The sequence below is a fragment of the Cryptomeria japonica genome, chromosome 5, assembly GCF_030272615.1.
Source record: "Cryptomeria japonica chromosome 5, Sugi_1.0, whole genome shotgun sequence".
Taxonomy (NCBI): Eukaryota; Viridiplantae; Streptophyta; class Pinopsida; order Cupressales; family Cupressaceae; genus Cryptomeria; species Cryptomeria japonica.
This window is the reverse complement of record NC_081409.1, coordinates 14,092,407-14,119,556: the sequence shown is the minus strand read 5'-3', so window position 1 is coordinate 14,119,556 and position 27,150 is coordinate 14,092,407. Positions and strand designations below refer to the sequence as shown.

Here is a 27,150-nt window from a genome sequence, read left to right as displayed (position 1 = left end):
TGGCTTGTCAGGTCCAAACCTCCATGAAAGCATCCCAAGCACCAAGCTTTGACTCAAGTAGGTGTTCTACTTGGCATTGCCATGTGAAAATCCCACTTTTTGGAGTCAATGACTCAAACACTCCACCTCGCATCAAACATTGGAAGGTTCCACTTCTTGGCATATAAATATCAAGTTCCCCACTTAGTGTCTATTTATTAATTCCTACAGATTGATGTCTATTTGGTGTTAGTCATGAGATAGTTCCAGTCTGTAGCATTCAAGTTCTGAATTCTCCATCTTTTCACATCCGATATCCAAATTCTCCACTTGGCATCAAGAAATAAATTTTCTACTTGGCATTAGCTTTTAGAAAGTACCTCTTTGGTGTTAGTGTTTTAAATATTCCACCTGATTTTAAACACAAGAACTTCCCACCTAGCATGAAGATTAAAGCTTCTCAACTTGGCATCAAACTTTATAATCTTCCATGTGTGCATTAATCTTGAAGGGTTCCAGTTGGTGCCTAGAATGAGTTTCACTTCTAGCATCAATTATTGAAGCTTCCACAACTTGGCGCCCATGAGTAAAACCTCCCATAGCTTGGAATCAATGACAAAAAGTTCTACTTGGAGTTAAGAAATCAAACTTTAACTTTTTGGAATTTGTGACCAAAAACTCCACCTAATGTTAAATTTCTAGGGTTTTCCAACCAGAATTAAGAGAGAAAGAAAGCAAAAGTGGTGCCTAGGTTTGACCAGTCACCCGAGTCAAGATTGAAATCACATAAAGTGACTTAAAGTGAAATTTAGAGGATCTAAGCCTATCATTCCTGTGGGTGCCCAAGATGAGAAATAGAAATGGAAACATTATGTTGAAATTGCAATTTTGTATGTTTTTGAAGATTGAAGTTGCAATTTAATATTATTTTTGAAGGATGAATGCTAAATAGCTCTAAAGTTTTTATTTTATTATTTTTTAAGCTTCAAGAAGCTAAATCTAGAAACTACTGATACATGTCATTTACACATGAATAATAATGATAATTGAAGGCAGATTTATGTTGTGGAGGCTGCCACTAACGTTTGAATTCAAGTTATGTGTTGTCTTTTGTGTATAATGAATGCTAAGTTGAAGCTTGCTTACCATGATAAGTTTCAAGTGTTGTAACTGTGCAAGGATAAAATCAATTAATAGAAGATCTGTGTTAACTTTATGTGACATTGGTGTTCAAAGTTATGAAATAACTTTGAATAATTTGTAATAATTTATTGTTGTTTTCAAGTTTTAGGTGTCTTGAAGATCAAATTAATTGCTGATATGATTCCAAAGATGTTTGTTTTAGTCTTTGGATAGCATTATCTTTTATGTTTTAGCTGTCAAATATTGAGAAAATTCATTGGTGAGAGAGGATGTTTTCAAGTCTTGTGCTCTAACCTTTGAGATTAACAACAGATAGGTCAAGTTTGCTTTAATTATTGCATCTTTATGCAAAATCCGGAATAGTAAATTATGTAGTGTTTATACTAGTGGGCTTGTTTACTACTTAGATTAGGTGTAGCTTAAATCAGGGAACTTCCATTGTTTTGTTTTGTGTTGTCACAGAAGTGACAAATAGTTAGTTTTTAGGATCAGACTGATAATAACATGCAGAAATGAAATAATGAGTACACAGAACACAGCAGTACCCTGGGAAAACCTCCCTCTTGGAGGTGAAAAACCTAGCAACAAATTCTCAGTTTGTATTATGTCAAAATCAGTAGAAGTCTTACAATTTTGCTTCACACTTGAAGCAATATAATCTACAGATAATAATCTGAATTAGGGCACACAGTAAGATGAACAACACTCAGACTTATCTGAAGGATTCCTGCTGTAGCTGGTTGCTGATAAGACACAGAAGTGCAGATCCTTCGCTTGGCAGGAGGACAGATTGCTATGGTGATTCGCTAGACATGAAGATGATTTGTTGCACCAAAAGACACCTTCGCTGTCCCTGAGAGAGAGTTCGCTGTCCTTGGATCAGGTCACTTGCTGAAGGTATAAAATCAATGCTTGCAGAAGGAATTCGCTAACCAAGAATGCTGCTCCAGGTTTGCTGATCAATCGCAGCCTCAAGGAGAAGTTCGCTGCTCCTCTACATGCATTTGCTGCCCTAGATAATGCAGTCTTCAATCTTGAATGAAGTCGCTGATGCAGAGGAACCAATTCGCTGATTACAAGATAGTAGTCGCTGATTGTTGACCAGAGATGTGTTTGATACTTGCAAAAGACTTCGGATATATATGTTTCCAATTCACCTAGACACCTCAGGTTGGCCCTTTCAACTTGGCGCCAAAACATAGGGTTAAATTACAAGTTACATAAGATAGGGCTTGCCCTATTCACAAGTTACATTCAATATAGGACCTGACCTATCCACAAGTTACATCGCCCAATTAGGGCCAGTCCTAAAGTAAGAATTACACATTTGAATTTTGCCAAATATAGTTATGGCTAAGGCCGACAAGCCAATTAGCCATCAAAAGATGCTAGGTCGGCCCTAGAAGGGATCCGACCTAGCTACAACATCAACACTCCCTCTTAGCTAGGGAGGAGACCTTCTCAAAAGCTGAGTCACATAGTGACATCCACCATGGCTACTCCCAGAGGGTGGGTCCATCATGGCTACTCCCACGGATTAAAAAAAAAAAATGAACACAAGTACCCATCACGAAATCCTCAATGTGATGTCGTCATCTCATCATGACGCTCACCATGGCTACTCCCAGAGGGTGAATAAACACAAGTGCTAGGTCATGGAGTCTCTCACATGACATCCACCATACCTACTCACAGAGGGTGGAACAAGGGCTTTCACCTCAAACTTCTCTCGCAGAGAAGAATGCACTAACAAGGGCTTGCACCTCAAACTTCTCTTGCAGAGAAGAATGCACTAACAAGGGCTTGCACCTCAAACTTCTCTCGCAGAAAAGAATGCATTAACAAGGGCTTGCACCTCAAACTTCTCTTGCAGAGAAGAATGCATTAACAAAATCTTCAAGACGATGTGGCTCCCTCTGAAGCTGGAATGTCAGCCTTCCTCTGAAGCTGAAATGTCAGGCTCCCTCTGAAGCTGAAATGACATTCCCTCCTTTTAGAACAAGAACCCTTTTGAGTTGACATTTGACCTTGGCTCCTCCTGAGGTGTCCCTATGTCAACTTTCGCAGAAGAACCTAGAGGAGGAGACCTAAATTTGCACTCTCGAGCAATGTGGCCATACTTGTCACACCTAAAACATTGAATGTGAGACAAGTCCTCCTTTTTTTGGAACAGGATCTGGATCTCTATCTCTATCCCTCTTTCTTCTTTTGCCTCTTTCCATAGAAGTGTGCGTAGCAAGGACTTGATTTTCCACATCATAATGGTTATGCTCAATTCCTCTTGATATCAACCTTGACTCTTCTTGAATACAATTAGCACGAAGGCGATCAAATTTGGGAAATTTGGATCTCCCACTGATGCCTTGGATAAATGGCTCCCAAGAGTAAGGAAGGCCATTCAATGCTAGCATGACAAGATCCTTGTCCACAACTTCATCTCCAATGGCGCTAAGCTGATCTCTCAATTCTACAATCTTCATGAAGAAGGATATGATTGATTCTCCCTTTGCCATCTTGACTTGATGAAGTTGTTGCTTCAATGCAAGTGCTCTACTTGTGTTGTTGATCTCATACATCCCTTCCAATGTCTTGAACATATCTTTGGCTGAAGACATCTTGGAAATGATAGGCACGAGGTGGTCCTTCACGGAGTCAATCAGGATCTTCTTTGCTTTGACAGCATTCTTCTTGAATTGGAGTTTCTCTTCTTAATCTTCAGGTTGATCTTTTCCTTCTACAAACAGAAGTAGATCATTCTCTTCAAGTGCAATAAGAACTCTAACCTTCCATGACGTGAAGTTCAAAGCTCCGTCAAGTCTATCTTCAACCTTTAAACTGGTCACCGTCTTCAATTCTGGAAATTGCTTGATGAAGGTGAAGTAGGAGAGAGTGCTTTGTTGCTGTCAGACAGTCTGATCACGATCGCTTCAAACCCACTCTGATACCATGTTAGTTTTTAAGGATCGGACTGATAATAACATGTAGAAATGAAATAATGAGTACACAGAACACAGCGGTACCCTGGGGAAACCTCCCTCTTGGAGGTGAAAAACCAGTAACAAATTCTCACTTTGTATTATTTCAAAATCAGTAGAAGTCTTACAACTTTGCTTCACACTCGAAGCAATATAATCAACATGTAATAATCTGAATTAGGGCACACAGTAAGATGAACAACACTCAGACTTATCTGAAGGATTCCTGCTGTAGGCGGTTGCTGATCAGACACAGAAGTGCAGATCCTTCGCTTGGCAGGAGGACAGATTGCTATGGTGATTCGCTAGACATGAAGATGATTTGTTGCACCAAAAGACACCTTCGCTGTCCCTGAGAGAGAGTTCACTGTCCTTGGATCAGGTCACTTGTTGAAGATATAAAATCACTGCTTGCAGAAGGAATTCGCTAACCAAGAATGCTGCTCCAGGTTTGCTGATCAATCGCAACCTCAAGGAGAAGTTCGCTGCTCCTATACATGCATTTGCTGCCCTAGATAATGTAGTCTTCAATCTTGAATGAAGTCGCTGATGCAGAGGAACCAATTCGCTGATTACAAGATAGTAGTCACTGATTGTTGATCAGAGATGTGTTTGATACTTGCAAAAGACTTCGGATATATATGTGTCCAATTCACCTAGACACCTCAGGTCGGCCCTTTCAACTTGGCGCCAAAACATAGGGTTAAATTACAAGTTACATAAGATAGGGCCTGCCCAATTCACAAGTTACATTCAATATAGGACATGACCTATCCACAAGTTACATCGCCCAATTAGGGCCAGTCCTAAAGTAAGAATTTACACATTTGAATTTTGCCAAATATAGTTATGGCTAAGGCCGACAGGCCAATTAGCCATCAAAAGATGCCAGGTCGGCCCTAGAAGGGATCCAACTTAGCTACAACATCAACACAAATAAAACACTAACATGCATCCCTTGTTCCTTATCTTGAAATGGTCTCAAAATTTGATCCCTAATCCTCTTGTTCTGCCATCTTCAAAACTTGATGCAAAATTGGTTATATTGTAGATAGTTATATTGATTTGGAGGAGTTCCTTTAAAATAAAGTAGTTTAATTGTAATTTATCATAAATTATCTCTATATTGTGTATACCCATCCATCATCTACTTTATGTAGGTAAAGATGTGTAATGAGTTGACATTACCCTTGCAAAATGTAGATAGGAACCTATCAAGTGTCATTATTTTTGAAGAAGCAAAACTAATATTAGTAGGAAACTATTTTTTGAAGGAAATTTTATGGACTTCTAATATTTCCACTGCTTTAATGTTGGACTATTTTTTTTCAAAATTATACGAAGAACCTTTTCCTTAGTCATTATTTCAATGTTTGATGTTAAAGTAGGACACCCAAAGCAGATTAGTGCTTGGAAGGGCGAGCTTGATTTTTTTTGGTTACCACACCTACTTGCCCTTCAATTCTGCATGCTTGTTATTTGTTGTAGATATCAAGAAGCAATTGAAGAGATAACTAGAAGGATGGGTGCAGGGATGGCAAAATTTATTTGCCAAGAGGTATGTGAATTTTCCATTCTTTACTTAAGGTACTTGATTATTTAAAATAACAAATCCTAGTTGTTTGTAATATCAAGAAAACATTAGGCTTTGATTCACTTGATTGATGAATTTGAGGTAATTTATGAATGCATCTCTTTCAGTTTTGGTGATGCTGATCTGCAGTACAGGGCCTAGAATGGTCCCATGAAGGAGAACCCAATAACTTAGCTAATAAACTACTGTGTTACAAGGCATGTTTAATAGAATTCAACAGGACAATCCATTGCAAATTCATTTACATGATGAAATAACAAAATAATGCTCTTTTATTCACTATGAAAAGATAAATGTGTATACTTAATGAGAAGATTGAGAATGAGAATACAGTATACCTGCAACCCTTGCAAGCACAACTACACAAAGAATAATGGGGGCACATGCACAATCAATAATGTGGATTGCACCTGCAAATCCGAGTAACACTTACAATGCTGGCCCTAGTGTTTTCAAAATGTTTGATAGATAGATATATATTTTAGGGCTTACCACTTCTTAATGAGAGAAAAACCCTTATCAACCCAACTCTTAATATATGGTAGGTGGAAAAGATGTTGAATAATAACTAGGGATAAAGGATAACAATATGTTGTTATTGGGTACAGAACATGCCCTCCCTCTTAAAGAGTTTTGTCCCTAAAGCTAGTAAAAGATATTAACTAGAAAAGAACAAAGTGGGAATGATACTTTCGCATACTAGTGGAGGAGATGCTAAAAATGGAACCCTCTGCCACCAAATGACAAAATATGGCTGAAATCAACCCACTAAACAATACATCCTAACAAAACTTGTACATGAGAGTAGGGGCCTTTTAGTTGAAATTTGTCTACTCCTATGGCCTTCTTCGAGTTGGCATGTTCTCTTTCCTTTCCATTTGCTTGTTGACAATGCTTCCAAATAAATTCCTCACTCTCTAGAGTTTCATCTCCTACTGTTATGCCTCACTACTTCACATTGTATAGCCTAACTGTGCTCTTCCTAAGCATCTGCACCTCTAACCCAACAGTTCCCTCTTGTTCCAACAAAATACTTGCCTTGCTTACCATAGGATTTTTTGTCTATGGGATGTTGTGCACAACCTTCTTGAAACAAGGTTAGACTAAATTGGTGATTCGTCCTATGCTGGTTTGCCTATTGCTTCATCTGATTTTGACTTACTGTCAAATTGTCCTTAAACAATGTTAGTACATTCTGAATTTCCTCCAATGTGTTAATTGTTGCCAGTACCTTTCTTCTGTGAACATCACAATCCAAAGACCAGAGAGGCTTGTAACCATATAGTGCTTTAAAAACACTTATCTTTAATGCAGAGTAGTAAATGGTGCTGTTCTAGTATTTTGCCAAGGACAACCTATATACTCATTTATCTTGTTTGAGGATGCCAGCTATTGTTTTCTTCCAAATGAAGCTGGTAGTGATATTCCTATATATTTTTAAAAACCCACAGGCCCAACAATTTGTGGTGGATGCCAATGGCTCAAGGGCCTTATGAATGAGAGGTGATCCCATTTAGAGTTAAATGTGATCTTGAAAGAATAGTGTGTTATTCTGATTGATGTAATGTCCCCTACTTGTTATAGGCCTTGTAGCAATGATTTTCCTATTTTAATACATTTATAACTGGATTTAAAATGATTAATGAGGAGACAAATACTATCTAATGTCTTTAATTAAAGTTCATTTTAATGAATATATGAAACAACTTATGATCTTAACTCTATCATACGAATTATAACTAATATTTCTGAATACTAACAACAGTGTATAAAGTAAACATTGTGACTTACCTTGTATTGGAAGAATGTAGTCTTGGGAGAACAACCTGCACCCAAGAAAACAAACACCTACATACATATTCCATTATTATAATTAGATCTAATCTATTCAAGTAGATAGAGTTGGGTAGTTGGAACATGAGAGGGGTTGCGCGGGTTTGTTGTCTACCAAGCCCAAGGAATGGTTGCTTCTAACCTCCTTGCTAGACTTGGCAGCCCATGTGGCTTGCCCTTCAAGTCCATTACCCATACAAGTCTTACCTTGTGGGTTTACCATAGAGGGTGCAATCTGGCTCCTTGATTCCAAGGGTCTTTATGACCACTTGTGAGCCCCTTGTTGCCACTGGATCACACCTCTATCCATCCCTCACAAGATGCACAAACAAAACTTATTCATTACATATGAAATGAAAGGGCATTAATAAACCAGTCACTATATCATCAACAGTTACAGTCTGATATGATTCATATTACAGACTTGTTTCCTTATGGCTAATTCATTTTATAGTGGATTAACAGAGATACCATTCAATAGAATTTACATTAAATTATTATGTCTTCATTCAGAACAGTAAAGTAACAGCATATTGCTCAGTAAATATCTATTTTTAACATCTGAACATACCTTAGTTCTTATGCAATAATGTTAGGGTGGGAGAAGTAGATTCTCACAGTTGTGAGTATGCTGAATAGGCTCTTCCAACTGAGCCTATGCTGTCATAGTATTTCTTCCCTTGTTGGTTTCGTTTCTGCCTTCTGTTCTTTTCTTCTTTTTAAGTCTTCAGCGATTCCCACTTTCTTTATTTTCTCCTCTACTATATCCTAGTGTTTCTTCGGTGCTGACTGATTGTTGCCTTATTTAATTCATTGCCCCTTATGTTGCTCTTAATATATTATTGTTGCTGCTCATTGCTTACTGCCCTTAGGATTTATCTCTGCTTATGTCTGCTGTTCCATCCTAGGATATTTTATCCCATTCCTTTATATCTCTCAATGTGAGGGAGAAGTCACACCTCTTCATCATGTATGCCCTTTGGCAAGAGGCACACCCCTTCACCATTAGCACCCTTTGAAAGAGTGCAACTCGTCATTATTTCTGCCCTTTGAATGGGACACAACCTTTCACAATTCAGATCTGCACTTCTTATTTAAATCAGATCTGCACTTCTGGTTGTAGATTCAAGTAGTTGTTTCAAATGAAGTTCTCTTCTCCTTTTTATACCTCATGTTTGAGGGAGTTACAGCTTTTCATTTCATGCCTTTTAACCATTCATTAAACTTAAATAAATTTTAATTATTTTAATATTTATTCTTTTATATTTTAATTTTATTATTAGTATTTATTATTAAATCTGATTTCAAAATGGGGACATTACAAATGACTGAGCCTTCCCTTTCTTAGCTTCAGTAATATCCCATGTAAGCTGGTTTGTACTAGTGTCATATTTGTAGCCTTGAAGTTCTTCCAACCAGGTTGGTTTTCTTATAGAGATGGCACTAATATAGCCATCTCATCTGAATAGGACAAATCATCTGCAACCACATTATCTTTCCACTTATAGAATACCTCAAAATATATGCTTGGAATCTATAAATCTATTTATGTTGCTCTTCCGCAAGAATTACCTATGCAAAAATGTTTCAGACTAAGATGGTTAGTCATCATTAAAAAATTAGTCCCAAGGAATAATTTATGCCATTAGCTACTGCATGTAGGATGGCGATCATCTCCTTACCATACATGGACGTGCACTTTTCTTTGGCAAACCTTCTGCTTTCAAATATTATGGGTCAGGTTCCTTGTGATAATATTTCATCAAATTGAAATCTGGAAGCATCACAATTAATAACAAATGCTGGGAAAAATTTAGGGATGATTAAACCAACAGAGGCAGGGGCCCTTTTGAGTTATTCAAATAAATCTTATGCTCTTTTTGACCAAAGAAAGTAATCCTTTTTGGTAAGTTTAGTAAAGGGTCCGATTATTGATAGAAGTTTCTCACAAACCTTCTAGTAAAAACTTGCTAATCCTAAGCAACTTCAAATTTTCTTGTGTGTCTTGAGTGTAGGCAAATCACATTTGACCTGGATCTTTGCAGAACAGGGCATACCCTCTCTACCAAAACAGTTTAGGTATCATACTTAAAAGATGGCTAGATTACACACACTTGAACTCCTTACCATATAGATCTTTCCTTGCTAATGTTGAAAGAATATTCATATGGTTAAGATGTTCTATTAGTGTTTGACTGTAAACAAGGATATCATCAAAAAATACAAGAAAAATTTGCAAAGAACTTATTGAAGACCTTGTTTGTCAATGCTTAGAATGTAGCAGAAGCATCACCAAGGGTAAAAGGCATCACTTTGAATTGGTAGTGTCCATAGTGACTTCTTCATTTTGAAGGTGACAGGGATTTGGTAAGATCCCAATTCAAGATCAATATTGGAGAAATAATTGGTTCCATGCAACTCATCTAGTAAGTCATGGATCCAAGCTATTGGAAACTTGTACTTGATGTGATCTGATTGAGTGCTCTATAGTCAATAGACTCAATACACAAGCAATTGGATCCATCCATTTTCCTACCTAATTCTGTTGGTGCAGCATACAGACATTTTCAAGGTACAATGATTCTAGTTTCCAATAACTCCAGCACAAGCCTCTGAATTTTTTGAATTTTTGAAATAATCATACTTGTAAGGACAAACGATCATAGGTCTCTTTGTTGTAACAACCTCAATGATATGCTCATCTTTTGTATCGAGGGCAAGTTCCTATGGCAGGTCCTAAAAAACAACTTGATACTTATGAAGAAACTTGAGACTCCTTGACATTTTTTTTCGGTTGCCAGAATGACCAACATCCGTGCAATATAAGTGAGTCATGAAATCACAGTGGCCCTTGAAAATCTTTTCCATCTAACTAGAGTTGAGTACCTTGACCCCTTTCAAAGATAAGGACTTGATATCACCCAAACACAAGAGTCTTGCATGTTCTCGTGTAAGTGGTGCCTTTAGTGACTTACAGATGATACTTGGCAGAAAAATTGTACTTTGAGACACTTATGTACAGTGGGCTTTGCTTAAGTAATCACTGGCAAACAATTGACTACAGATGACCTTTCCTAAAGCTTGGCTGTTCATAGAGAATTGTTGTGGAAGATAGGTGGCTTGAGGCTGCACTATTAAATGAGAGGCAAATTTAAAACGAAAATAATTGGATGCCTGAACACTACTCCAAATGGTTCCTTATATAAAACAAGGAGGCTTCTAGAAATTTGTTTGAACACACTATTCTATTCACTAATCCAATAGTAATAGGGGTCCTACCACAACCACTCACTAAATGGTGGTGTCTGCATTTCAAAGTATATATTTACCTTATAAACCCCACATGGGTTTTTATAATAGTCAGGGCAGCTAGCTATTTTTGTCGACCATAAGTTCTTGTTGATATGTTGTACCTTTAGATGCCTTCTGTTTCATTGTATCCACATGGAACAAGCATTCAGTAGGTGGATGTCCTTTTCCCCACTTAGTCAAGATTTCATCAATTTCTAGGTTTATTGGAGAAATTGCTTGTGCATTAGATATTTATGCATTTGATGATGATGCTGCATATTCAATCCTGTGACTAATATCAACTTCAACCCTATTGATGAGTAGAGCTGGCCATAACTGATGTCCTATCCACTAATTATTGTGATAGATATGAGTGATGCCTTTTATGAATGCTTCTATTGGAATAGAATCTTTAACAAAACTTCTACTCAGAATGAACAACTTTTGTAATAACCCACCTTGTTTAACCCAACAAAATTTGACAATTCTTTTTTTTTTTGTTTAACTTATCATTTGTGTTTGATTCAATCGCATACTCTGGGCATCCATCCATTAGGATTAGGCATTCATCCATCCGAGATGAGCATCTAACCATACGGGTTAGGCATCTGTCCATACGGGGCAGGAGGTTTCATCTATCCAATACGGGATAGGCATCTACCCATACGGAGTAGGCATCTATCCAATTAGGATAGGAGATGCTCTGGCCAGAGACTTAGACTCATCGGGACCATTCAGGTCCTGAGTCACTCACTAAGTACTACACTCCTCTAATAGGAGTGCATCGAGGTCACTGTCCTTAGGAGTAATCAAAATAACATAATACAAGCTTGAATTCTGCCTCAGAATTTGGCTTAAGGCCTCGGGAAATCAAGCGAATCCATTCGGGATTCCTTCCGAGTATGCATTGAATTACATTTTTCTTTTTATTATACTTATCTTTCAAATTAGGATTCTACTCAATCCTTCTTCTTACCAAGCCTAGACCTCACCCACGAATGCCTGAGTACTAGGGACAACTCCGTCCCTAGACTACCTACATACTCGTTTCGGCACGAGGTCAAGGCGTAAAGTATGTAGTTCTATTTTCTACTCTATGGTTTGATGTAAATTGATTTGTGGGTACGCAACCCTTTCTAGGGTCAATGTTCCAGACAGTTTCTCTACGGTTGCTACCCACGGTGGTAGCGCTTAAGCAAAGGCTCAAGATGGCCTATTGCTTGTGGCCTAAAACAACTAGATCCTAATTCTTATCATAAGCGTCACCCTTGACCAATTGCCAATTGACAACAATTATTCGAGATTAAATCAATTCCATAAAAGCATTTCACTCAAACAACCTTAAGGGGGTTTACTATGGTTTAACTCAGCGGATGAAAAATCATTTAAGGATTATCTTATTAGATTATTGATCCAAGGGGGATTACCCGCCCCTTGGATTTTAACTTCCAAGTGTCTCTTATTACTCCTCGACGATTTATAGGGACGATGCCACAAACGTCGTTGATGCAGCTTTATTAGGCGTTAAGTGCAGTAGTTCAACACGACGACATTACCCATAAGCGTGACCCAGAGGCACTGTATATACCGAACGCTGCTAGGTTTTGGTTTTCCAACTTCCTTTATTTAGTTTTCTTAACTAATAAACTTATGAAAACATCATGCTTGAAAACAATTATGACTTGAACATGCAAAATTGGACATTGCAAAACTTAATTAATTGAAATAACTACTTGATGAACTATGTGGAATAAAAACCATAAATAAAATTATTTATTATTCAAAAATTGAAATATAACTTGCATAATAATGACAATTATGAAACTTGCATATTAATAATTAAATGTGTAACTTGCATGGAGATGAAAACGTCAATAAATGTATAAGTAATTTGCATGATACAAGAATAGTGTAACTTGCTTGCAAGATTAAGCAATGCATGATTCCTATCACGGGAATAATTAATTATGGTCATAGGTTCCAAAGATAGCGATTAGTTTAGACATTTGATTCAAATCATATTAATATACATTAATTGCTTTTAATGAGTCCAAAATGCCAACTAAGTGACCCAATGAATTTTAAGTAGTTTTTATAAAATTCCAATTATAAAATTTAACACAATTTGATCTACAATTAGAAAATTGCTTAAAAGAAATTAATTATTATAAATTTTACTAAGGACAATTATAAAATTTAATTTACAATTTAGAAAATTGCTAAAAATAAATACATTTCGAAATTACCTAAGTTAGTTTTTATTAAACTAAAATTTTGATTAAAAAGAAAAATTTAAGCAAGTCCATATTGCCACGAGTTAAATTTTATAGTGGAATGTTTTTTTTTTTAAAAGGAAAAGGGGAGGCAAGTGGGAGTGGGGCCCACGGGTCCCATCACCACTGCGGGTCTGCGAAAGCAGGCCCGCAGTGATGAGGGGACCTCGTGGTCCCCTCCACTACCCTGCGGCCACTGTCGTGACAATGACCGCATGGGAAGTGGGGGGTACCACTTCCCCGGCGGTTACAATAACCGCCTCCCCCCTGCACGCCGCCCGATACTCATTCGGAATAAATTCCGAAGACCATGTTTTATTTTTTTTTAATATTAAAATCACTTTGAAACATTTACTATATTCATTATCGTTTGAATTAAATTTAATACATATATATATATATATATATATATATATATATATATATATATATATATATATGGTTTACATTCCCAGATTATTTAATGGTATTAAAGAAGCTATAATAACAATAAGAACAAGAGTTTATTCACAGGAATGAAATGAGATAGGGAGATTTGCTTCAGCAAATAAAACAGAAAATCAGATTATCACAGAGGCAGGAAAATGTTTAAATTGATTCCACAGGAATGAAAATAGAGAGATTTGCTTCAGCAAATAAAACAGATAATTAGATTATCATAGAGGTGGGTAAATACTTTGAATTGATTTCACATAATCAGGAATTTAATATTTACAAAGAGATTTATACCTTAATTCCAACTAATATTCATAGAGAGAAGTATATAACCAGATATATGTGAAATAAAAATATTAATGTAAACAAATGAGAATAAGGATTTATTCACAGGAATGAATAACATAGAGGATTGTTCACAGAGAGATTTATATCTTATTATCAGGCATTTTTTGTTCGTAGGGAAGTAAGATTTTAATGTAAGAAAAGAATTACATTTAAATTTCCAATCCAGTAATGAATTTGAGGGAAGAAAAGCAAGATCTGATATTTTCTAAAGAAAATTTAAACAAATAATAAAGCTATCTTTCATATGCAAGCAAGATCTGATATTTCTTTTCTAAAGAAAAAATTAAACAAATAATAAAGCTATCTTTCACATGCAAGCAAGATCTGATATTTCTTCTCTAAAAAAAATTAAACAAATAATAAAGCTATCTTTTTCAATATTATCCCTAAAGAAGGATTTACCACTAAAATTTTATAAAGGAAGATCTAGAAGCTATATTTTTGGATAATACCATTTTCTCATAGGTGAATGTGAAATAACAAGAAGAGAACCTGGCTTATCGAAGTTCGATGTTGAATCCTCTCCAATCTTCTAGCTATCCTCCTTAGATCCTTCCTTGCAACTTGAGAGAAATCTTCCAAACAATTTAACAGTCCTACAACCAAAATGTAACTACCAAGGAAGATCCTACTACTAACAACAAGGAAATTTGGGAAATTTTCTTCGAAACATAATCAACTCCCTTCTTTGAAACTTGCATACCATTTATAAGAAAAATCGCTCAATTCCACTATCTAGAGAATTTAATTAAAAATGAGATTCTTTTCCAATATTGGACTCATGCAAATTGATTAAAAACCTAGTGGGGGAGTTACATTCAAGGCATTGAAGATTCCTCTAGAAGCTTCTAATTCCTCCTACAACATGTGCCATAATTGGGAGTGGGAAAATAAAAAATAAAAATAATGATTTTTGAATTATATTCTCCAAGTGTGTGTGTGTGTGTCCATTTTTATTCTTTTATAATATTTATTCAATTATTTTTAATAGCTCAACCAAAAATATAATAGAATTGTATCAAATCAAAAAGTGATAAAGGAGGGTTGTGACAACTTCAACCCTATTGATGAAATTCTTTGTTGTGTGTATTTTGCTCATTCTATGCCTGCTATTTGCACAATTTCTTTTTTGTTAATGGACATTTCATACTGCTGCAAATTGATCAAATCCTTTAGGGTAGGTTGCTGAGGGATGTAGGTTAAGAGCTAGCTTGAGACAATTTAAGTTTAATGTATCTCCAAGGTAATAAACCTAGTGATTACAGATCAATCTACTGCCACAAGATGGCCAAAGATCTAAGATGGCCTGTAGTGGAAAGTCCATAATGGACTGAAGTGTTTCATGTATATGCAATAGAGAGATGCCAGGGGTAGAGTGGATGAAGTTCAAACATTGAGATGCTACCTATATGCTAGCCCTTTCATCTTCTACATAAACCATCTGTCATTGCTCTACCTAGTATGTAAGCCTATAATGCATGGATGAGTGACTTGCTGGTTTTAACTATTTTATTGCTACAAGATTACAGCCAATCCAAAATGTCATGTGATGGCAAACTAGCTTTTGAGAATAAATATGGGGACCGCTAGATGGAGTTCTTGATTGTTCTGCTCATGCTCAATTGTCCCATACAAGATGTATAACAAAAAAGTTGACCAGGCTAACAGGTTAGCATTCACAAGTTGTCGAATCATGTAAATTAAATTTCAAAAAACTCAATTTCACATAGCCAATCATTGATGCTATATTCTATTACTGAAATTTGAAACAATTTGTCAACTAAGCCTTTTGGGGGGTGGTTGCTAGCTAGTAAAATTAAAGATGACTTCTTTTCTGTGATCTTGAAAATAGAGAAACATCTGCATCTATTCTGTTCTTTCCTTGAATTCATTGAGATGAAATTTTATTAGTAGATCAGCAAATGGGCAGAGCGACTTTGGTAATCAGTACTATTAATTTCATGCAATTAATGTTTTCTTTCTGTTTGCATGATAGATTTTGCTTTGCTTGATTTGCAGGTAGAAACAGTTGAGGACTACGATGAATACTGCCATTATGTTGCAGGATTAGTTGGTTTGGGATTGTCTCGACTCTTTCATGCAGCTTCTCTTGAGGACTTGTCTCCAGATTCCTTGTCCAATTCAATGGGATTGTTTCTTCAGGTGGAATACTTGATTTGGCAGTTTTATTATTTTCTTCTTGGTGTAATATATCGTACATAAAAGATATTTTCATTGCTATCATTGGTTATATTAACATGTATTTCATATGTTTTCAGAAAACCAACATTATTAGAGATTACTTGGAAGACATAAATGAAATACCAAAATCACGCATGTTTTGGCCACGTGAAATATGGGACAAGTATGCCATCAATCTTGAGGTAAATTTGCTGCATGCTGATTACTCTAGAAATGTTTTAAGTTTTGGTTAACCAAGTCTAAAACTTATTGTTTCTTTTTTTCTTTTTTTTGTGGTGCCAGCATAAATTTGATGCCCATTTTGCAATTTTGAATCCTCATGGTTAACATTTTGTGCTGCTGACTTATGGCTTGCTTTGTTCAACTTAGTCCATTTTATACTTTGCTGACATCAGAATGATGAAAATGTATATTTGGAATAGAACTAAGATTGGTTAGGAGAAATGTTTTACCAACCTATAATTAAACACATTAACATTAATGGCATCACTGCCTCCCGCCAATCAAGAGAATTTTTATGCTCTTATCATGTGATCAGTTCCAGCACTGCTTGGTTTTCACTGATTAAAGGGCATGTTCGTAAATCTAATGTTATTATAAAGATCCAAGTGTAAAATGTTATCATATGTTGCCTGATCCTCTGTATTCGGATTTTTCCTTCTTTCTGACTTTCTCATTTTTTTCTTATCATATGTGAAACTTATCTTGTGAACAAATTTTGTTTAGATCCTAAGGAAAGACGACACTATCTTATCATGGGAGTAAAAAGTGTCTTTGTTCATATCCGCTGGCATTCTATATATTGCTTATGTATTGTATTTTGGTTGGACTAACACAATCTAAAATTTCAATTCTTTTATATACATAATATGAAAGTTTCTCTGACATGCTTGGTTAATGCTTGATTCATTCTTGCACTCTCTGAACTGCTGGTATTAGATTTACCTTTGTACTTGTTTTTTCTATGTGCTTTATTATTTGATAGATTAATGTTATCAGGATTTGAAAGAGGAAGAGCGGTCAAAGGAAGCTGTTCAATGCCTTAATGAAATGATAACTAATGCACTAAGGCATGCTACCGACTGCCTTAAGTACATGGCAGCATTACGTGATCCAGCTATATTCCGATTTTGTGCTATCCCACAGGTATGTTTGACTTATTGTTGCTTTATTGCTATTTGTTGGAATCAATTTATTTATTTTTTTGTGCCAGAAGGGTAAACTCTCTTTTTTCTGAGTGAGTTTGACCCTAGACGATGTTACAAAACTTATTTGGAGCTCACATTTCTATTGTAAACTATTTAGGGCTCTAGTTCCATCTGGTCTTGAACTAGAGACTATTGCTTGGCAATGGCCTATTTTATTCATTACACCCAGCTCAACCAACAACACTTTGACTTTATTGATTATGGCTACAGCTTTTTAAAAATATTTTTTATGGTTTGCTTCACATTTATTAATAAAATAATAAATAAGTATTTCATTGTCAGCCACTTGTATATTATAGACACGAGTTCAAGTGTACTTTTCATGTCTGGAGATTTATTTACATTGTTGGAGCAGTTTGTCTTTTTCATGTCCTATGTTGTCTAATAATGTGCCTATTTCATCTCTCTTTTTCACCTTCGATCTGTGCCAAAACAAATACCTTGAAATTTTATTTTGAATCTTTTGAAATTTTATTTTGAATCTTTTGGGTGGATTCATCTTAAACACTTCATTTGCATATAACTAAAATATCAGTGATATAAATCTTTAATGTTAAACAATTTGTCTTGTCACCCTAGTACTTTTGAGTTCCACTGACCTACTTTGATCATCAGTGCTAATATAAGTTCTTCCTTTTGTCCTGGTTCGTCACTGTTGATATTACAATTATCTTCTTGTTGAAAATTGGCTACTGTAAGCAATTACTTTAGTCTTTAGGAAACCGAAACTTTGGTGGTTGATTCAGAGAGCAAAGAAGAAATAGGATAAATAATAAATAACTAACACATTTGTGTTCTCCAATGACAAGGTTAAATTTTTTGTTCAGAAATTTGTTCTTTCCATATGAATTGCATGTAACTAGTAACTTATAGCATAATTATGTTGTATGGCAAAGCCTTGAAGGGGAAGAATGTTTGTGGCTGTTGATGGTGTCCTTTATTTTTGCAGATCATGGCTCTGGGAACGCTAGAAATTTGTTATAATAATGTAGAGGTATTCAGAGGAGTTGTCAAGATCCGGCGAGGTGAGCAATTTGAAAATTTCTTTGCAATAGTTTTTTTTGTTTGATAGAAACAGAAAAATCTTTAATTGTAGTTCAGCTTACAATGTTAATGATTAAACTTTCCTGTTAGTCTTTGTAATTTTCATCATGATATGACTGATTGCAATTTATAAATCTACACTAGAATCCATATTTTTGTAAATTAAATGATTGACTAAATCATTATTGGTTGTTTGACTGTGTCGTGAAAATAATTGGTGGAAAAATAATTTTTGATTATTTAAAATTTTAAACAATAAATTTAACGTTTTAAGCAAAATGGTAAAGAAATAATTTTTAAAACATCTGTTGCATTAGTTTTCCTAGAAATTGTAGAAATCTAAGAATTTGAAGAGTGTGAAGCCATCAAAATTGTTTTACCTAAATCATATGAATGATGAAAGGGTTTGTTCTAAGTATCTTTGAGCGGTATTTGATTCAAAATTTATCAGCGAAGTTTTTTGTGCGAGCAGTATCATCATTTCAATCAGATTGAAGGTAGCGAGTGGGCTCGTAAGGAGGCCGTCTTAGTAGGACCATTGCAGCCTAGGACAAAGAGGGCACTTACAGAGTCAAGTAACCCCCTTACAACCTCCCCCCAATCCTGCAAGAGGGCATGTGTCTTTAGGAAGATGAGACATGAATGGGGAAAGTGAGTACAAGCCACCAAGCAATCAAGAGGTCTGTGGTTGACATCCCCTTGGGTTTGGTGTAGAAATGGCTTTGGACGGAATCGGATGGACCTATTATGTCTCTTCCTCCAAACCCTATTGTGCTTGTGTAGTATTATTAATAATCTATGATTATGATTGATCTGCCTAACCCTAACGATTAAGTATATATATATGTACATTTGCATATGTTGTCATGTTGTGATTGCAGGTCTCAAATTCAGTATAGCATTATCAAAGAAATATTTAGTTGATAAAATATAACCTTAACCCTATTTCCTTGCAATTGTGATTTTAGGGCAAATTCTAGGGCAAATTAGGAAGGGGACATTACATTCTTCTTACCCTTCACATACTATTTGTATTTTAACTTGAATCGTATGGCTAGTGGTTACCTATTTTGTGTTCAACCCTTTTGTCATGTTCTTTTGGGTTAACCATCATGCTATTCTTGCATTTTTCAATGTTTGGTTCTGGTTGCTTATTTAACTTTTGTAGTTATTTTTACCAAGTACTTTATTGTTGTAAGTTACTATTTTGGGTTCCATTTACCTACATAGTTCTCTTACGTACATTAATAAACCCACCAATCACCCTTGTCATTGTCTCTCTTTCAACATTATGTTTCTACTTTGTATCAGCTGTGAGGGTCTAATAATCTCCCATGCTGTGCCATTAATTGTTTCTTCTTATCTCCAAAGGTTCATTCACCTTCATTGTAAGGAGATGTTCTAGGGGAAGTTCTTTGCTTCATCCTTAAATCATCCAACTTGGAGCCCTTTGTTACGGACATAATTAAATCACACATATGGTGGATAATGTTGTTGGTTCTTCTAGCTTGAACCTTGCCACAAATTTGTGACAACACTTTTTCCCAGCCCTGGACTTCATCTCCAATCTTCATTAACTACTCATTCATATTTAGTATGTTTCATTCCGAATTCATCAGGATGACCTTAACGTGTTTAAATTTGACATAAATGATTTAGATTTCTGTCTCTTAAGTACTTTTCTTGAATAGCGTAGTTATCTTTATAATTATGATGCCCCTTAAGTGTTGAAATGGATATTGTGGAGCATAAAATGAAGTCAAGCAAAGGACTGCAAAAATATATTGAAATGAGAGCACAAGAATTTGCCGTGGACAAACCTAGTGTGAAGAAATCTAGACAGATGGGCCTGTTCTCCACTATCATTATGCAAGATTTACAAACCAAGTGCTTCATTGTAGCCTCAAAGAATGCATACGGACTTTTGCAGCACTACTAGAATGCTCTATGAGCTTTCCTAACCATGAAAACTTGCTCAAACAACATGCTTAACTATTCTTCTCAGCTGTACATACATCCTACAACTAAAGAGTGAAGAATACATGACCGTGAGGGGTTATTTATACAAATATATGAGCAGTTGAATCAAAAGAAACTCCAAATGCCTGCCATTTCCCATGAAGAGATGGAAGAGGAAAAATTTTAGCGTTTTCTTTGGAAACTTGAATTTCTTTTTTTGTTTTTGATCTGGATTCTGCACTGGCTGATTATGTTTGCGTTTTCCTTGTACTAAATGACTTTGGTATGTATCAAACATGTTCAGATATCCATCAGCTGATGAATAAATCACTACAAACTGTTTGATCATCTATTGTGCATGCTGCATATGTCAGTGCAACTTGTTTTCATATCTTTTGTTCACCTAGGATGTTGAATCATCCTTAACCCTTCTTGCATCTGTATCCTGACTCAATTGAGCTTTTAAAACTATATCTTTCCAATTCTATCCTGTGGAGTGATTGTGAACATGTCTCAGTTTTCATCATTCATCCAGACTATGAAGTTGATCTGATTACTTCAGTTAAATTAATATTACAATATTCATTCTGTAGGATGAATTTGGATCAATTACAAACTATGAAGTTCAGCTTTAATTTTTATTCAGAACCAAGGATTTATTTTGCCTTCACAGTTTTTAATTCTAAAAGGTAGTTTTTAAGGTCACTACTAGGCAAGACACGAATTTCGTGTATCAGAGCCACCTTATGCTAGCAGTAGCATTCTACAAGTGAAACATAATGAGGTGTACAATCCCTCTCCTCTCTGGATTCAAACTTGTGACCTCGTTAGATCACACAGGCCTTGATTGCAAGGTGCTCCATTGTAAGTGGGTGTCTTTTTTGTCTCATTAATTTAACTCTGACATTTTATGCTATGGATACTACTGTAACTTTTTCTTTTTTTTTTTTGAATGCAGACCCTTGATAAGGTTTGATCCCTTACATGAATATCTATATGTTTAGTATCAGGCTACTGGGTCTCATATATGTGCATCAACTTATCTGCTTCATGTTCCATGTTCATTATTGTTCACTGCTTGATTTGGAGAGGTTACCTACTGTATAGATGGTGTGTGGTGCTAAGTTATTCAGTATTGACAGACATGGTCTCAAAGCTGGAATTTGGTCTGGCACTGAGATCTCTGACTTATGTGTTCTTGACATTGCAGAACCAAAAGTTGATGAATTTCTGATAGTTGAATTCCAAATCTTCAAGTTAAAGAAAAAGATTTTTTTTTTTTTTTGGTGAATGATGACTTGATAATTATAGTAAAAACATAGATGTTGAATATTGAATTTCTTCATTTTGTTACAAGTATACTGTCCTGTCGAGTTGCTTGTTCAAAATATGTGAGCAGTAGGATCATTTAGAAATATTCCTAGGCATATTAGTTTTCCATCTAAAGATTCAGGTGATTCCCGATGTTTCAACTGATTAGCATATTGAATGTATCCATAATCCTTTAGGTCTAATTTTACGTAGAAGACTGTCAAAGTCAGTCCTTGGACCCATGGATGAGGACAGTCATCAATGATTGTTCCCTACAGGATCATTGTTGGAGAAAAAGTTCTGGATAAAAGTCCTGTCTGCAATACCTTGAGATGTGTGCATTATCTGAGGATCACAAATCTTGGTCCTCAATAGCCATAAGAATTTTGTCTGCACCATAAGAAGCTTGATGCTGAGATCCCTTCAATAGGAGTAATGATTTACATTTTCTCTTTTGAAATAGAGATGGTGGATCCTTAGTTTGTGTTATAACCTGAGTTAGTAGATGTGAGCTAACGAATTATGTGACAGCAATAATGTGAACAACTTTGAGACTTGCAACCAAGCTTTTAAATGAGACAATATGCAGATGGAATCTTGCTATATCTGGATATTGATGTGCAAGGTTGATTTTTTTATCTTCTTTGTGATCACCTTGATTAATTGATAGTAGAAAGGTTTGAGAAATGGTGAAGAACTCAGATATTGGCACAATTTGGGGTGTGGACTGAGATAGGCACATTGAGTGGATTTAGTCTTTTTATCTATTAACATATATACAGGAATATATGTATTAATTGGGTTTTGCATTCCATAAGTTAATCCTTGATGTACCTGCTAGGATGCCCTTCTTTCTTTTTGAAGATATTTCTCCACATGTAAAGATGTTGCTGAGGTTTTTTGAGTTACCAAACATATATTCGTAAACAGAGGAATTTATTCTTACATACATAATTTTTTTATGATTGACACAACAGCAGATTTGAAATTTCAATAGTTTTACTTCAAGAATGTAACTACTAGTTCATTCAGAATATTGGCAAAGTGGCGGCAGTGATCGTAATGATTCTTGTTTTGCAGGTTTGACAGCCAAAATAATGGACAGGACCAATGGTATGGCTGATGTGTATGAGGCTTTTTTTGATTATTCTGGAAAATTGGCATCCAAGGTATATTATAATTTTATCGCCTAAAAGTTAAAACTGTGCTGCCCACTACAAAACACAAAATCCACACTCAACTGGTTTATGTTAGAAAATTTTGCATCCACGTATCATGTTAAGACTTAACTGATCATGAAGTGCCAATAAAATGTGAAAGTGTTAAATGCCGTAGTACAAAGTATTTATAGCTGGATGTAGGCTTTAGTCTGTTTGGCATTCTGTAGTATGTGTACCCATTTCTGGTTAATAGTATGCAACATGTTTTGCACTTCATTAACCATCTGCAAATGCATAGATCTTGGAATCCTGCTTTGTTTTCATCCTACTTGATTTCTACAGATTAAAGACAACATTTTGTCATTGGTGATTGCATTCTCATGTTAGCATCAAAAGAGAGAATGAATTATCTCATGCCAAATATTAAAATGTCAGTTCTCATAATCTGCAATGCTGCATACTCTTCTTGATGTTGTTTTCTCTTGTTGGAAACACCAAATAGAAAATTATTAACTGCATGGACAAACAAAAGAGAACACAGAAATGAACGCTTGGTAGTCGGAGAGAGAAATGTGTTTCCTTTCACCATGAGTACCCAGATACGATCAATATGATGGGGAAATGGGAAATTTATCTTCAAGAAGCATACAAAGCATTTCCATTAAGGAGTATCAAAGATAATGAAAATGAGAAACTAAAGCTTGATTCAGAAATTTTGCTAGAGACAATTATAGCAAAAATAAAAAGGCTTAAAGTTATATGAGAGATTGGAAAATTACACAATTATTTATTCTGTATTTTTTAGTTGCCTTTTCTATCTAAATTTTTAGTTGTCTTTTTTGCTATCTAAGGATTCAGAGAGAAGTTGCCCAGGTTTGGAAATTTGTGCAACCATGCACCTAGGATATTTTTAAGTCCCACTGTTTCCCTTGCATTTTGTAGTATCATAGTTTCTTTTGATTTCTTGACTATTATTTATGCGGTGTGTGTGTGCTATACATCCTAGGGTAGTAACATAAGTCGTACATGGTTGTAAGCTTGCCTAGGGTTATTTTACTTCGTGGACAAAACTTGTGTGAAAAGTATAGAAGCGTATATAAAGTTTCACGCTTAATAGGAAATGAACAGCAAATTAAGTTGTTAAAACACCCAAGAAGAATAACTTGAATGAAGTAATTATTATGGTAATTTCCTTCCATTCTTAGATGGAAATTTGATAAGCTACTGTGCTTTTGTATGTGGTTTTTATTTATATCTTATAAAGGAAGTGAGCAACCAAAAGAACCAGTCTTTTCTTGCTAAAGAAAATTATGGTTAGGAGATACTGTAGACGGTGACAAGCAGATGTTTATAACTTTATAGTGTTGGTAATTAAGTTCTTCTTCTTAAGAAAATTCTTCTCAGGAATACCCACTAATCAAATTCAATAGAACTATATCCCATTTTTAGTATTCATTAAGGACCCAGTATTTTCTGAACAAAGCTTTTTGTTGTTTTCTTCAGGTTCCAAAAGATGATCCCAATGCTGATGTGACATTAAAATACGTTGATGACATACAAAGGTCTTGCATCGCCTCTGGCTTGCTATCTAAAAGGTGTAAAAATCATCTTCTTGGACTTAATTTTGTTTGCTTGGATTTTTACATTTATCGAATTATCAGTATGTCATTAGATTCAGACCAATGGTAACGCTTGAGATATTTGGCAGGAGGAGTTTAACTATCGATAGTAAAAAAGGACATGAAGTATTTCTGGTAAAGATCTAGTTTCTTTCATTGTTTTGATGATCTAGTTTTACCTCTCTGCTTTACGTAATGATGATGTCACCAATGTGGCTTTTACTTGTGGCTGCAGGCAATTTGTGTACTTCTGTTGGCCGTTTTGCTTGCTATTCTCACATTCAAACTGTAAATGTGGTGTGAAGAAGATTTCTTGTAATCAAATTGTAATTTTACTTTCATTTTTGGCTTCCTTATTGGGTTTTTCCCTCCTCTTCCATTTTATCCTTCATGGGGTTGATAGGAGGGGCTGCTGTTTTGTTCTGCTAGTATTCGGATTCCGCCAGGATCAGTCCAGCTGACCGATTGAGAGAATGTGTGAGGGGTTTTACCAGAATGAGCGAGTAAATTAGTGACAGTTACTGATATGAGGGTTCTCTCCATGCTCATGTGGTTTTTTCACCCCTTAGGCCTGCCAATCTCCCATTATCTGTTCAGCTTGTGCTTGATCATTTATCTGCACTTTGCCCTGAAATGCAAATGGGCAATTATTTTTCTTCAGCCTATGAGCTATCTATCTGGTTTAGACCAGACTGTGTACTTGTTAATTTTGCAATGTTCTTTTCAAAGTAGTCTTGCGCATGTGACCTGAAGCGAATGCCGTTTACTGAAATTCATTATCTGGTATGAATGGTAGTCTTATACATAGGTTATATAGGTTATATGAGGTGCAGATAATTGAAAACATTCAAATCATAACACACACACATATTATTGTAATTGTTAAATACAGACATATATTTCTGTTTGGAAGTTCATGTGATGTATGAATATGCGGACTTTCTTTGAAATACATTTTTAGATGAAGTAATTGCATGAATGTAGATTTGAAATGTTTTTACGACTTTTTTCCATATTTGTTCTATGTTTAAACATGCCAGCAATTTGGCATGGGCGTGCCAAATACAATAAACATTGCAAACAAGAACGGCGGTTAATTTGATTTATGTGACAGATTGATTTAAGACTGCATGTTTTACAAGAATTTTTTTTCACTGTTTCTCTGAATATTGCATTTCCATACTGCAAAACAAAATATCAGAAGCTTTCTAGTAAGTACAGGATGATTCACAAATACTTTCACAAAATAGAGATGAACATCATATTTCATACAATTGACAAGCTTGGTTCCATTGTTTTCCTATCTTTAACAATCTTGTGTCTCATAAAGAAATTGATTATAGTTGATTGATGATGCAAGTTATGACGTAATGATAATGAAAGTTACAGATATTTTGGCATAATAGATATAGACTCAAATTGTTGATGTAGAAATAAGAGAGAAAGGTTTCTTTTATGGGAGTTTTCAAGAGAATCAATGTTCAAAATTAAGAGTTGAGCAAATGAATGAAGGGGTGAGATTAAGAAGTGGGAGGAATTCTCGATGAAAAGATTCAATGAGAAGAAGAGTTGATTGAGATAATTACAAAGTTGACTAATTGCATAATTGAGATAGAATTGATTGATCGGTTGAACTCAAAGTGAGTGCGAGTTGAGGAGGTGAAAGTGAAGACTTTATATATATATATGATTGTACATAAATAAATAAAATAAAGATTTTATTTATTTTAGAAGAATTTAATTTCGAAAAGTGAACAATTTAATAAATTATAAAATTCATTTAATTGTAGAAGAAATAGTTAACTAATTAAATAATTAAAATTATTTAATTAATGAGAGAAAAAAGAAAGAATAATAAAATAATTACATAATAAATATTATTTAACTATTGTGTAAGAATGAAATAATTAAATAGAAAAATATTTAATTAATTTTAAAAGGGGAAAAATTTGAAGTATGAAAATGATTTATAAGTATAGTGTTAGCTTAATTAAATAATAAAATTATCTAATTAATTTAGAGCAAGTAATGAGGTCAATTTTAGGTGTCTACATGTATTATTCATATCATGAGATATGTAGGCAAAAGATAGTTCAAGGAACACTACAAGAAAATGAGATTTTTAAAAGGATGAATATAACAATAAAGGATCATATAAGGAGAATGAGATTGCATGCAGGATTGCCTTTATAGCTTAGGGCAAATGCTATGGATATTATTGTTTACTTAATAAGTAGAGGACCTTCAAGTTCCTTAGATGGTGGTATTTGAGAGGAGACATGGACAAGTAAAAATGTAAACTATTCATTTCTCAAAACATTTGATTGTGAGGTATTTTGTTCTTATTGACACATAAAATAGAACAAAGCTCGAAGCAATATCCAACAATTGTACTATTATTCTTGAAAATTGAGTTAATGATTTTGGTTATCATTTATGAGATTATGATAATCACAAAATCATTAGGAGTAGAGATATGATATTTAGTGAAAAAGTCGTGTACAAAGATCAATTGACAAAAATAAATAGGAAAAGTAAAACATAGAATATACAATAAATCCTAGAAAATGCAGTTTTGAAGGTGTCGGAAAATTAAAACATTTAGCAACCAAAACAACAACAGTTACCTCTCCTACAAGATGATCTACCAAGATAAGTAGACCAATTGAATGATACTCTCCTTCATTGTATTATGTATTGTTGATTGATTCTAGTGAACTAGAAAGCTACGAAGAAGCCATGTAGGTAGAAACTAGAAAGAAGTGGGAACTAGTAA

The 27,150-nt window shown here is 35.0% G+C and overlaps 1 protein-coding gene across 1 annotated transcript in view; it reads left to right on the top strand.

The window, feature by feature from the left end:
• The window catches only part of LOC131077989 (squalene synthase 1), a 141,346-nt gene extending 116,020 nt beyond the window's left edge, over nt 1-25,326 (top strand). Inside the window, exons 6-14 of the mRNA XM_058015602.2 lie at nt 5,586-5,655; nt 15,891-16,034; nt 16,151-16,255; nt 17,073-17,219; nt 18,231-18,306; nt 22,676-22,764; nt 24,259-24,350; nt 24,464-24,509; nt 24,610-25,326. Coding sequence (XP_057871585.1) covers nt 5,586-5,655; nt 15,891-16,034; nt 16,151-16,255; nt 17,073-17,219; nt 18,231-18,306; nt 22,676-22,764; nt 24,259-24,350; nt 24,464-24,509; nt 24,610-24,666 — 826 coding nt within the window. The 3' untranslated portion in view covers nt 24,667-25,326. The remainder of the gene's footprint in view (nt 1-5,585; nt 5,656-15,890; nt 16,035-16,150; nt 16,256-17,072; nt 17,220-18,230; nt 18,307-22,675; nt 22,765-24,258; nt 24,351-24,463; nt 24,510-24,609) is intronic.
• The last annotated feature ends 1,824 nt before the right edge of the window (nt 25,327-27,150 follow it).